The 13,717-nt window shown below is 40.4% G+C and overlaps 1 protein-coding gene across 3 annotated transcripts; it reads right to left on the bottom strand.

Moving 5' to 3' along the window:
* Nucleotides 1-3,991: 3,991 nt before the first annotated feature.
* LOC135504385 (IST1 homolog) lies at nucleotides 3,992-13,706 on the bottom strand. 3 transcript variants are annotated; one of them, XM_064922940.1, is made up of 11 exons: nucleotides 13,636-13,706; nucleotides 13,070-13,223; nucleotides 12,885-12,981; nucleotides 11,303-11,483; nucleotides 9,456-9,543; nucleotides 8,998-9,081; nucleotides 7,762-7,872; nucleotides 7,415-7,579; nucleotides 6,964-7,089; nucleotides 6,348-6,393; nucleotides 3,992-6,215 (listed from the first exon to the last, which is right to left on the bottom strand). In XM_064922940.1, exons 2-11 carry the CDS (start codon nucleotides 13,070-13,072, stop codon nucleotides 6,043-6,045), a joined length of 1,074 nt encoding a protein of 357 aa, XP_064779012.1. In that variant the 5' UTR covers nucleotides 13,073-13,223; nucleotides 13,636-13,706; the 3' UTR covers nucleotides 3,992-6,042. The 3 variants fall into 3 exon arrangements, with proteins under 3 accessions (XP_064779012.1, XP_064779021.1, XP_064779030.1); XM_064922949.1 differs by having other exon boundaries at nucleotides 7,768-7,872; XM_064922958.1 differs by lacking the exon at nucleotides 13,070-13,223.
* Between the last annotated feature and the right edge of the window lie 11 nt (nucleotides 13,707-13,717).

Genomic DNA, 13,717 nt, shown 5'->3' with positions numbered 1-13,717 from the left:
CATTTTGACACCTACAGTATCTTTTTTAGATGTTTAGGTGTTTTTATTTGGTAGCCCTTCCTGCAGTGAAACGACCTAGTTGCATCATGGGTGGAATGTTATTCATATTTTTCAACATTTCATAAGTAATAAAAAGCCGCCGAAAATCGGTTGTTTCTATGGCAAACGGTTTTGTTATATTTCAGTCTTCTGTGATGTATATTGGGATGCAAACTCAAAATGTAATACATTTCAACTCTTTATCTCGCTATTTTAAGCCCATAACCATGTGTGTGAGATGTATACTTTTGTTTCGAAGTAGATTTGTTTAAGACTACCAAGGAACACTGTGTGACCCTGATTTAGCCCACTGCAGTAAAAGGTTCAACAAAATCTCTTTCAACTGTATTAATATAAAATAATATTTTTAATATGAGCATACAATAAAGTATTACTATTATTTATTTCATACAGCCTATTTTGCTCATCTTTGTCAAGGGTGCAAATACTTTTGGAGGTGACTGTATCTATGGGTTCACATAGTCTTATATATTTATTTATTGGAACACATTTTCAAAATTATTAAAACAAGGTATGTCTTTGAAACTGTTTTTCCCTAAATAAGGTTATATTCCAGTGTTCTCCCCTCATCCCCATCAGAATGTGAGTCCTACTTTCCCTGTGCTCAGCTGATTGTTATGAAAGAAAGGGTAACACCCATTAGGAATACACTCATATCACCCCAGACAGTTACTGTATCTCACTGCCATGGCAGAGAATGTCTAAGAACTCCTCTGACTCATGTTCGTAACTCTGTGTCACTGCAAGCTATGGAGTTGACCAGCAACAGCACATGTGAATAAACAGCTCTGTCCAAGTCAGTTTAAAATGTTAGGTTCTAACTTTCTGGTACAAACTCCAGGATGGACACAAAGAATGCTCAAATTAGATTAATTTCACCCAATTGGACGCTTTGGCTGAATGACATAAGGATACAGAGTTACAGTCTTTTAGCTACAGTACAGTAGATGTCACAGTAGGATGATCCAGTCTGGGTCAGATGGCGCTCTGTCCTCGAGATACGACTCCGCTATCTGCATCCTGTTGTCTTCACTCCACTCCCCTGCTATGATGTGGAAAGCCATCTTCCCACAGAAACTAGACAGTTGGATAGTAACTTAACCATGATCTTATCATAAACCAGACAGGTGGTTTCTATTCATTTTTGATAAACATGTTCTAACCCCAGACAAATGACTCCTATCCAACCCTTATGGAATCATTCTTGCACTTAGAGACAGGCCACTTTTGTACTTTCCCTATGCCTCAATACAATACACATAGATTATTCAACCTAACCCATAACAGAATAATTACTACTGATTTGCTAATTATACAAGAAAGGGTGCTCAGGTCATAACGGTCTCCAAAAAACTCACTGAGCAAAGGCATGTTGGAGTTGTCAACAAATGGTTATTCAGTTTAAAATCAAACTGTTGATTTTTGGATAACAATTCTTTGATGTTGGTATTGATAATGGTAACAATGTTGACTGGAACAATTGAGTCACTCACTTCCTCATTCCAGACATTAGAACTGACAGCTGAATAAGGAGCTGAAAAGGAAGTGACAGTTTAACAGTCTGAACAGAACAGAACTCTCCTCATCAGAAACCTATTAGAGAGTCTGTATAGTTGTCTTTCTCTCTCTCTCAGTCCACAATGTTAATATGTTTTTTCCTCTGCTAGTTAGCACACAGTGTAGTGCCCAAACCCCCTGTAAGGAAAGTATGCAAGGTCACATTATCACTGAGACTAAGAAGGCTAAATAAAACAACAATCTAAGTCATTGCATTCATCCCTGGGTAATGAGAAACAGGCAGCTCCACCAAAACATGACATTTCTGCTGAGGGATTTGAGATCCATTGTGCAGTACATGCAGTTGATAATGTGTTCATTCATTTTGTGAGTCTCCATAGAACTGAAGGCTGAACCTGAATCTGTGTGTTTGTGTAATCTGTCATTTAACCTCTGCAATGCTTCAGTATTAATGGACATTGCCATAGAGGTAAATCCCACTGCAGCAACAATGGTGGTCCAATGGTCAGACAGAACGTTATCCATTCCAAACTAATATCTGACCCCAGTTAAAATGATTTGGGCCCTCTGCAGAATGCTTTTAATAAAAATCACAAATTAATGAATTCAAGTCTGTGAGAAATGAATTTAGTACATTTCTTGGGGAATTGCCAGCCAATAAAATGCTGGAAAAGGGGATATTAATATTCTCTGAACCTAAATTGAGTCAGACAATTCCCCTTTAGCGCAGTAAAAATAGAGTTTGGCCATGAGCAGAAAGGAGAGTGCTTCAGGGCTTCAACCTCCGCCTGGGTGACTCATGGTAGGGAAGCAGCCTTCTCCAATTGGTTGTTTTATTTTTATTCTTGCTATTTTAAACCCCTTAGTTGTGTTGTCCTCAGGTAGAATGTAATAAGAATAATATTATATTGTGTACAGTAACTTAATTGTCTTAGATGATCTTTGTTGTTAGGTCAAACCAACCTGAGAAACCAGGACCTATGCTGCTTCATTTCCCCTATGCGCTTTACTCAATACTCCAAACAGTGGAAAATCACTGAAAATGTAATTAAACTTGAAAGTGTTTTTCGACAGTAACCTCACTTATCACTAGGTGCGAATGTAATCGTATGTGGCATCAGAGGACCTTTTCACAGAAAGATTGTTAAAATGGGGCCGGTGGAGAGCATTGATTGAACCGGTGCCAAACCCCAAGACCCATCAAATGTTCTCTCAAACATCAACAAAAAATCCAGCACTGAACAAATCCTAGTTCTCCAGTGTGCAAACATGTAAGCCTATGTAGTTATCAGTTTGAGCAACTTTAGGCTTATGTTTACTGTGAACACTCGGGCTGTACCCTGCAGCCATTCCTACACCATCAGACATGTGGGTAACCCGTCTCTCTATCCCCTACTCTGCCACATACAAACTGCATGCCCCCTGTCTGTAAACAGCACCATGCAGAGCTGAACACCAGTGGACTCTTAAAGACTATCCTCTGCCCTATCCCTATCTCAGAAGGGGGTAGCAGCCTTTATTGCCACAAGGGAGAGGGAGACAGAGCTGTCAAAACAGCTCATCATCGTCCAGTCAGAGACATTTAGTGGCGATGCACAGTGACTCACCGAGCTGGGTCAGTTTGACACTCTCAGAATAAGCAAATTCATGCAGCTACAGACAACTTAGAATAGAACCTCTCAGACAGCCATCTGGACGCTCTGTGATGTGACCATGAATACAACAGGAGAGCCACAGATCAAAGACCACTCTGATGTAGCATCTCTCTTTGAAGTTATAAGGACCCTGAGCACTGTAGGCCAGTGGCAACTTTAATTGGGGAGGATAGGCTCATAGTAATATCTGGAACCGAATTTACAGAATGGTATGGAACACATCAAACACGTGGTTTCTTAAACACATCAAGACAAAAACTTATGTCAGCATTGACAAAGGCCTCAAGCTCCTGAGAGTTCCAGAAAACACCCCATTGCGATGCTACAGATCTACACAAGACACGTGTCAAACAAGCCTCCCCCTGCAGAAACCTGGGTTGTGATCTGCAAGCACAAATCTTGGGAAACTTCCTGAAAAGGAGATTCCACTTCAAACTTAGTTGAAGTACACTTATTTTTTTTCAATGTATTTTCAAGGTCATTGAATGAAACCCTGCTCTCTTGGAGATGGGTCCCTCAACACTCAGGAGACTCATTTCTGTCCTTTGTGTCACACTTTACCTGCCACATCCACTGAGGCATTCATCAGTCAAGCTTCACTGTTCATGTGGTAATCTACCCTCTCTAGCAGCAGTACTAGTATCTACACTGCACTACCAACTGAGTTCCTTTGATTCCAGCAGAACTGCTTCACTTGACAATATATGAAAACACCGAAACAATTACATCTAAGAAAATGAGCCACCCCACAACTTCAATTAGAAAGATGTCCTTTATTAGACAGAAAAAACCATAGGCTATTATCTGTTTTATGTGACAAGATATATGGTACACTTGCTAATCAAAGTTGGTATCAAACATTCTTCAAACAATCCTACATTACACCTTAGAGGATGATCAGTCAAAGCAGTGAGCGGGTCACTGTACACTAGTGTTAGTCTTATTTTAGGACGGTGGAGTAGACAGTCCTAACTTCCACCCATCATAATTAGTGAAAACAAGCTATAAGACAGGAACAGCAAATCCCCCCCCCCTTTCTCACCTTTATCAAAACTACTTCTTCCATCACCAAGATTCAACACATTTTCATCAAACACAAAATCAAAACTTCAAACAACTTTTAAGAAAGATTATATAGGTTACCAGTGGTGTAAAGTACTTAAGTAGTACTAAAGTATTTTTACTTTTAAGTATTTTTGGGGGGTATATGTACTTTACTATTTTTGACAACTTTTACTTTTACTACATTCCTAAAAAAAAAAAACTAACATTTTACTCCAAACATGTCCCCTGACACCCAAAAGTACTCGCTACATTTTGAATGCTTAACAGGACAGGAAAATTGTCAAATTCACACTTTTCAAAAGAACATCCCTGGTCATCTCTACCGCCTCTGATCGGGAGGGCTCACAAAACACAAATGCTTATTTTGTAAATTATGTCTGAGTGTTGGAGTGTGCCCCTGGCTAGCAGTAAATTTAAAAAACACAAAGTGCTTTCTTCTGGTTTGCTTAATATAATTAGAAATTTACACTTTTACTTTTGATACGTAAGTATATTTAAAACAAATACTTTGACACAAGTAGTATTTTACTGGGTGACTTTCACTTTTTACTTTCCTATTAAGGCATCTTTACTTTTACTAAAGTATGAAATTGGGTACTTTTCCCACCACTGCATGTTACGTGTACATAGTCTGAATATACTTATAGAATGGGAAGGCCTCTGATGATGGTAAATGCAGTGTGACACATATAGGACACACATACATAGATAACATACTGAATCACACTATAAACCTCTTTTACACAAAGAGGAGGAAGAACCCGTTACATTTTGAGGGCCGTATTTACAGCAAACGTACATGGTCAAATCATGCATTCCATTTGCCAATTCACTGCATGGGTTATTTTACACAAACACGGAAAGTGCATGTATAGGGTTAAACTAAATACTCTTTGAAACAATAAGTGGATTTTCTCATAATAAAATCCATGTACAAAATAAACATTTTCCAACTATTTGCCTTCAACCTCCTACCAACATATTTTTGCTCTACAAATAAAACAATTCCTAGAAATTGCATTGTGCATTACATATTTCAATACTCTACTTTATCAATCAAGTCTGATTGAATCCCTCCACCCCATGTAAGGTAACAGATCGGTCATAGAACTGGTTTCAGATGTCACCAAAGGTTCAGAACCAGAGAGTACTGAGGGTAAAACCCGACATAGATATTCAAGGTCGTAGCACCCTGTCCTAGGCCTGAATTTTTCGACACAATGGGTGTGCCAGAAAACAGGTTTTTCTAGTATGCGATTCAGTGACCGGTAAAAACTGCTTCATGAAACCCACAACGACAAACTATTAAGATCCTGTATTACTCAATCCAGTCTCTGGACGAGAGACACTATTAGTTAAGACTATTCGATTATTAACCAAATATTGGCTCATACTGTGAGTCAAGGGGATACGTGACAACCATATCAACGAGAAAGATTGAGAGGTTACATAGAGTACTAGTTACTATCAGGAAGGCCATTTTATATCCAAAGTGCTCATATAAAGATGACATCTATACGGTCCAGTTTTGATTGGACATAGTCGATAATAAAATGTACTGTCAAATAGCCCTCTAAAAAAGGCCTTCTGCTGTTTGAATGAGGTACAGTTAATGTTAACATCAGTAAAACTACACAATGAGGAGAATTTCACTGCAAAGGGTGCCAACCCAAATATTTCAATATTTCCTGATACTGTAGCTGCAGTGACTGACAACACAGTATGATGATGGGATACTGGAGGACTAGGTCTTCTTCTTCAGGTCCTCAAAGCGCCGTGACAGATCATCAAAGTCGATGTCATCAGAGCTCGCAGTGTTGCGTCCAACTCCAAAGGAGGAAGTGGGAAGCGTGTCGGGAACTGAGGGCAGCTCAGGGAGAGCGTTGTTATCGTAGATCTGGGATGAAGGCCCGGGGCCTGTGGAAAGAACATAGGTTTAGAATGACATTACAAATACACCCCAATGCAACCGTTATGCAAAAAGCAAGCAACAATATCGCTGAAGAGATTGACACGTAAAAAAGGAAATATAATTTGAAAACAACTTACCAGATACCTGGGATCGATCAGAAGGTTTAATAGACAGCTCATCAATCTGAAAAATACAGACACACCATGATCTCTCTACCCTGCCTGCATGTTGAAATGTTAAAGTTGTATAGATACATGAGAAGGCAGAGAAAAACAATGTTTGGATGTTAGTATGTGATTGGGGGAGGAATAATCATTGAAGTAGTGCATTGCAGAGAAAGTCAACACTACTGGGGTCAGAATTAGCTCTTGCTTTTTGCTCATAATATAACTAACCTCAAATTGCATTCACTTCACCATGAAGAACATTGCTTCCCTACCACATCCAGTAACATACTAGTTTGACAGCAAGCAGATCTGTTTCAGCATATTAAACTCACTCAGAACATTCAAAAGACAGTTGTATGCAGTTCAGCACAAGGTTAGTGATTAGCAGTTAATACCAGCTATGGCCGTTTCCACATTCCATCTGTTCTTATCCAATCCCTATCATGTCCCTGTAGCATAGCACTGTGCTGCAGAGACAAGCGATGGCACAAGCAAACTATAATGAACTCCTCTTCCCTGAAAGGTGAACTGGCCGTCTGTCCATCTGTCTGGAGAAGCAGAAGGGGCAGGGGGCTCTGACACTTACAGACTGGTAGGTGGGAGGGCAGCTGGGCAGCTCAGGGGGCGGCCCTCCTCTCATCGGAGGCTGGAAGTTGTTAAAGGCATCATATGTGCCAACGGAGGGGCCGTTGAACCCTATGGGGCCGGGCATCTAAAGAAAACAAACGTACATGTATAAAACACCACATTCATATCAACATCTCTAGATTTCTTAAAGCTGGAATCCTTAATGGTGAAACAGCCATGTCTGTTGGCGGTATTACAACAACAACGAAGTTACTGCAAACAACTGAGACTGTTTTCTTCCGCTGTGACATCGTCGCACACGCGGAATAGAGAAGCATAATATGTACTGCTGCATGAACAATAGCGGTCAGTGGCGCTGTTTTCCCCCTACTGCGGACTCCATCTGTAAGCAGCGATCTCGCCAAACAAGAGGCGTGTCAAGACACTATAGGAAAAAAAGATTGTCTTACGGCCCCTTTGGGTGTTGGGTAGCTGAACGCTGATGGGGGGCCCATGGGCATAGGCATGGCCCCAGCGGTGAAACCACCACCACCACCACCACCACCGCCTCCTGGCTTCTTGAAGTCAGAGTCCACATCTATGAGGTCAGCCTCCTCACCTGTACACACCTCTGGCTGCGGGAGGGGGATTAAAATAAAATGTTATTATTCACATGCCTAGTTAACTATTTAGCAGTCTTATGGCTTGGGGGGGGGGGGGCTTTCAGGGTCCTGTTGGTTCCAGACTGGGTAGTATATAAATAGTAGAGTCAGTCAGGGGGTGGGCACAGGGAGACAGGTTATCATCAGCTACCCACTCTGACCATGGCGTCTGACTCGTAGGGCACGTTGTAGTTCTTGGCAATCTCAATGAGGTAGCGCTCCACCAGGATCTTAGGAGGAGCCTCTACACTCAGTTTGTGCATGAGCTATGGGGTAAAGCAGAGAAATATTTTTTAGGCACAAAAACAAACACATCAACATATACAGTACCAATCAAAAGTTTAGATAAAACCTCATTCAAATGTTTTTCCTTTTGTTTTTACTATTTTATACATTGTAGAAGACATCAAAACTATGAAATGCCACACGTAGTATAAAAAAAAAAAAAAAGTGAAACAAATCTAAATATATTTTAGATTCTTCAAAGTAGCCAGCCTTTGCCTTAATGACAGGTTTGCACACTCTTGGCATTCTCTCAAACAGCTACACGAGGAATGCTTTTCCAACAGTCTTGAAGGAGCTCCCACTTTCCACCGGTCTAATGTCCAATGCTTGTGTTTCTTGTCCCAAGCAAGTCTCTTCTTATTATTGGTGTCCTTTGGTAGTGGTTTCTTTGCAGCAATTCAACCATGAAGGCCTGATTCACAGTCTCCTCTGAACAGTTGATGTTGAGCTGTGTCTGTTAAGCATTTATTTGGGCTGCAATTTCTGAGCTGGTAACTCTAATGAACATATCCTCTGCAGCAGAGGTAACGCTGAGTCTTTCCTGTGACGGTCCTCATGAGAACCAGTTACATCGTAGGGCTTGATGGTTTTTTGTGACTACACAAAGTTCTTGAAATGTTTTGTATTGACTGATCTTCATGCCTTAAAGTAACGATGGACTGTCGTTTCTCTTTGCTTATTTGAGCTGTTCTTGCCATAATATGGACTTGTTCAATTATAAAATAGGGCTATATTATGTATACCACCCCTACCTTGTCACAATACAACTGATTGGGATTTATTTCCTTAAGGCATTTGAGACACAAATTAACTTGACACACCTGTTAATTGAAATGGATTTCAGGTGACTACCTCATGAAGCTGGTTGAGACAATGCCAAGAGTGTGCAAAGCCGTCAAGGCAAAGGGTGACTACTTTGAAAGATCTAAAAATATATTTTGATTTGTTTGACACTTTTTTGGTTACTATATGATTCCATGTGTGTTATTTACAATGTAGAAAATAGATTTGTAGAAAATAGTACAAAAAAATCCCTTGAATGAGTAGGTATGTCCAAACTTTTGACTGGTACTGTATCTTGAAGCAGACCTTCTCAAAATGCATACCCTGTCATTGACAGTCCCGATTTGGTTTGTCCTACAGAGCTTGCCATACTCCTTGCTGTATTTGGCACACAGCTGATCAGACACCTGTATGGAGAAAGTACAGCATCAAGGATCACAATACAGCAAAAAGTGTACAAACTGCATTACATTGTTTTTTGACTGAGGACTAGTTTCAAGTGTTATTAGTCGTATGTAGGGGATACGCAACTAAACGCTTACTTGCAGGTTCCTTCAACAATGCAAAAACAATAAAAGATAAGAATATGAACATCAAGTAAATGGCTCAGTAGAAAAGAATAATACATTATAGCATAAGTATAATACAGAAAGACACAATTTATAGTCCAATAGTTCCATGTGTATTGGGGAAGGGGCAGGATGCAAGTGTTTCAATTAGGCAGTATAATAAGACTAGTCCAAGCGACTAGACATGTTAACACACATTGCATACTACTCACAATTTTAAGCTCGTTGACCTCAGACTGCAGACGTGGGGCTGCCCAGATGAGAGTGGACACAGCCTCCTGCAGGCCAGGGTCCAGCTCCCTGTCAAGAAACAGACAAATAGGTGTTAAGGACATGGCTTGACAGATTTTTCCCCCCACTCGTCTGAAAGCTCAAATGAAAAATGGTCTGTAACATCATGGGCCAAAAGGGGGACATAAAATTGTGTTGTATGATGCAAGGAACCACTTTACAAAACACAATTATCATTATAGTAAAAAATGTAAGCCACCCTCCGCCTATTGACTTCTTTGCATATGACTCAAAAAAATAGGAACACAGCCCCTTGAAAAAAAAATACATGTTTTGTCACATAAACCAGATAGGTGCAGTGAAATGTGTAGTTTTACAGGGTGAGCCATTGTAGTACGGCAGCCCCTGGAGTAAATTAGTGTGAAGTAACTTGCTCACGGGCCGATCTACAGATTCTTCACCTTGTCGGCTCAGGTATTCCAACAAGCAACATTTCATTAATGTCTCAACGCTCTAACCTATAGGATACCTGCAGCCCTTTAAGGCTACCCTGGAGAATGGTTGGCCATCCTTAAAATAGCGCAAATCATTTTTACACTTACAACCAAATACTATTTAATGAATAAGGGATCAAATGGCTTATGTCAGCTACTTCAAAGCAAATTACTAAGACATGTTTATCTATAACCATGTAAGGCTGAAATATTAAGGTTTTCGTGGAGATCTATTGACAGAATAGGAGTTATTTCAAAAGTAGGCTACTCTTGGGGCCGGGGCGATACTCGTTAGTACCGTGGCATGGAAACAAAACACAAAGCGGATTTAACGTCTTTAGGAAAATAGCCCTAATGTTGGAAACAAACATAATGTTGTCATCCAGTCATTTATGTATTTTCCAAGCTATAGCACACAGTATTTTACATACAGCAGGTTTTTAAAAAGGAACAAAGAATTGGATCCGCTTCTGGTTTTCATTTTTGCCATGGAAGAAATATTGCGCCACTGGTATTGTCCAGGCTCTAGCTATTCTAATAATATGTTTTAACACTGTCAGAATGACATGCCCAATGTTGAATAGAGGTGAATAGAGTCAACTCCAATTGAGTGTTTGAGATGCGTTCTTTATAACAGGAGTAGGTTAACTCACCCGTTCATCATCTGCATGAGGGTAGTTTATTCAAGAGCGCTGGACAACATTTTTGTAGGGCATCGGACATGACATTAATACATGCGATTAGCTAAATACTTAACTAACCAGGCTACACCATATGTTTTGAATTGGCTAACTAGTCCGTTTGTCTATCATTATTTTATATGCCATAGTCGAGCTGCTGCAATCTCTCCCCTCAGGCCCAATGACACTGGCATATATGCAAGGGATGCACACAACTTTTCCAGGATTTTCATGGCCGTATGATCCGTTTCTAAACCAAATTTGTAGTGTTTCTGGGCAAATAACTCACTAACTAGCAAGGAATATCAACAAATACGCTCTGCACTTTGATCACCTTGTGACCGCAAAACAGCCTGTCAATGCAATAATTCTGCTCTGATGCACTCTGCAGAAATTGGGAGAACAGCGCGCAACACATGCCCTGAAGGATAAACTCAAACACCGATAATAGGGCAAGGAGTTTTTCCTTCTTCTTTCAATTGCCTTTACTCGATTCCATGCATCCTCTCTCGTCTCGGTCTCAAAACGCATTGGAAGAGAAGACAAGGCTGCTCCCCTCTCTAACCTCATCCAATGTGTTTTGAGAAGGAGGCAAAGAAATAAACAATTGAGAAAGAGCCTCCTTGTCAGAGTCCTCTAGGCTGGCTCATTTACTTCATGGACTGGATGAGGCCAAAGCGAGCCAGCAGCAGGTCACAGTACAGTTCTAGGATCTCCATGGCCTCTACCAAGTAGTCCTCTCTGATGATGTGCTCCACACGGATCCGTGCTCGCTCATCCTTCCCTGTTGACAGGTAGTCTGCAATCTCCTTCCGCGCCTTCTGAGCTAACTCAGCTACAAAGAGACAGAAGATCCATTCTGTAAGCATTTAATTTAAAGACAACCCGAGATACAAAAATGTAAATTAACAGAGACTAGGCTACAGCTTGCACGGTGTCTGTGTGTATGTACAGTACCTGTCAAGAGTTTGGACACGCCCACTCATTCATGGGTTTTTCATTATTTTAACTATTTTCTACATTGTAGAATAGTGAAGACATTAAAACTATGAAATAACACATGGAATCATGTGGTAACCCCAAAAAATGTTAAACAAATCTAAATATATTTTATAGTTGAGATTCTTCAAAGTAGCCACCCTTTGCCTTGATGACAGGTTTGCACTCTTGGCATTCTCTCAACCAGCTTCACCTGGAATGCTTTTCCAACGGTCTTGAAGGAGTTCCCACATGTGGGGCACTGGTTGGCTGCTTTCCCTTCCCTCTGCGGTCCAACTCATCCCAAACCATCTCAATTGGGTTGAGGTCAGGTGATTGTGGTGGCCAGGTCATGTGGTGGGAACGACACATGCAGAGATCAGCTGTTCACCTACTCCCAAAGACACGGCGGTTGGAACCAAAAATCTCAAATTTGGAGTCATCAGACCAAGGGATAGATTTCCAATTCTAATGTCCATTTGCTCATGTTTCTTGGCCCAAGCAAGTCATCTTATTGGTGTCCTTTAGTATTGGTTTCTCTACAGCAATTTGACCATGAAGGCCTGATTCACACAGTTCCCCTGAACAGTTGATGTTGAGATGTGTGTTACTTGAACTCTGAAGCATTTATTTGGGCTGGTAACTCTGATGAACTTATCCTTTGCAGAATCCTGTGGTGGTCCTCACGAGAGCTATTTTCATCACAGCGCTTGATGGTTTTTGCGACTGTACTTGAAGAAACTTTCAAAGTTCTTGAAGGTTAGTCAATCAGGAAAATGCAATGTTTTAAAGTAATAGTGGACTGTCATTTCTCTTTGCTTATTTGAGCTGTTCTTGACACAATATGGACTTGGTCTTTTACCAAATAGGGCTAAATTCTGTATACCACCCCTACTTTGTCACAACACAACTGACTGGCTCAAATGCATTAAAAAAGGAAAAAATTCCACAAATTAACTTAAGGCACACCTGTTAATTGAAATGCATTCCAGGTGACTACCTCATGAAGCTGGTTGAGAGAATTCCAAGAATGTGCAAAGCTGTCATCAAGGTAAAGGGTGGCTACTTTGAATAATCTCAAATATAAAAATGTAGATTTGTTTTACACTTTTTTGGTAACTACATGATTCCATGTGTTATTTCATAGTTTTGATGTATTCACTATTCTACAATGTAGAAAATAGTTCAAATAAAGAAAATCCTTGGAATGAGTAGGTGTGTCCAAACGTTTGACAGGTACTGTAGTTGCCAGGCTCACTTTTCTTTTTCTCCAAGAGCTTCAGGCGATTGATCACCAGTCGGAGATTGACCCGGAGTCTTTCTGCTTTGAATCCTCCACCGAGCATGATGGCCAGCTAAGGAAACAAAATAAGTTGGCTATTAAAAAGAGCCAATACATACTGGCAAGTCTGACTATTTCTTTGCCACACTGACATCACCCACCATATTGTTTTCACCTATCCTTTGATCAGAGAACGTGAAGATGAAGGAGATGGGGGAATAAGGAGAGGGAATAAGGAGAGGTTTCGACCCTAGTGAGTCATCACCATCGTATGAGCGTGTTGATGGCCACACCAGTGACTACAGGCAGGTAGGACTGAAGCGGGCATATAAAACAGACAGCCATTGAGCTAACTGTGGTATCCACCCTCTGAAACCAATAACTGGCTAACTTACATCGCCTCTATCAGCAATTCACAAAGTATACACATTTTACTTAGTTTAACAAAATCCACGTTCATGGATCACATAGTAAAGGAAATGGTTAGCTATCTCGCTAGTTTGCACAACAAGGATGAAGACATCTAGTTAGTTAGCTACCAGTAGTTATGCTAGCAAGATAGCTAGCTAACATTAGCTAGTTTGATAAACAAAGCAGTGCTGTTTGAATCAAAACGTTTCCAGCTAGCTACAGTAATGTTACCTATAAAAAACGATCAACCAATAAAATCATAGTATATATATAATAATGTACATGTTATATCTAATACACCATTTGTTTACATTACCTGTTAGTGTCGTTAGCTAGGTAAACAGCTTGTCGAGTTGCTTGACTTCCGTGAATGTGAGCCTTCCTCCTCTGCGGCACAA

This window comes from Oncorhynchus masou, chromosome 2 (assembly GCF_036934945.1).
Source record: "Oncorhynchus masou masou isolate Uvic2021 chromosome 2, UVic_Omas_1.1, whole genome shotgun sequence".
Lineage (NCBI taxonomy): Eukaryota > Metazoa > Chordata > Actinopteri > Salmoniformes > Salmonidae > Oncorhynchus > Oncorhynchus masou.
This window is presented reverse-complemented; position numbering and strand designations above follow the sequence as displayed.

Bases quoted from the DNA above. Each gene is read 5' to 3' on its own strand.
- LOC135504385 (XM_064922940.1), bottom strand. The intron at 7,090-7,414 runs GTAAGACAATCT...TGTTTTCTTTAG, and splicing joins ACCCAACACCCAAAGGGGCC to ATGCCCGGCCCCATAGGGTT. The intron at 6,394-6,963 runs GTAAGTGTCAGA...TGTATTTTTCAG, and splicing joins GCCCTCCCACCTACCAGTCT to ATTGATGAGCTGTCTATTAA.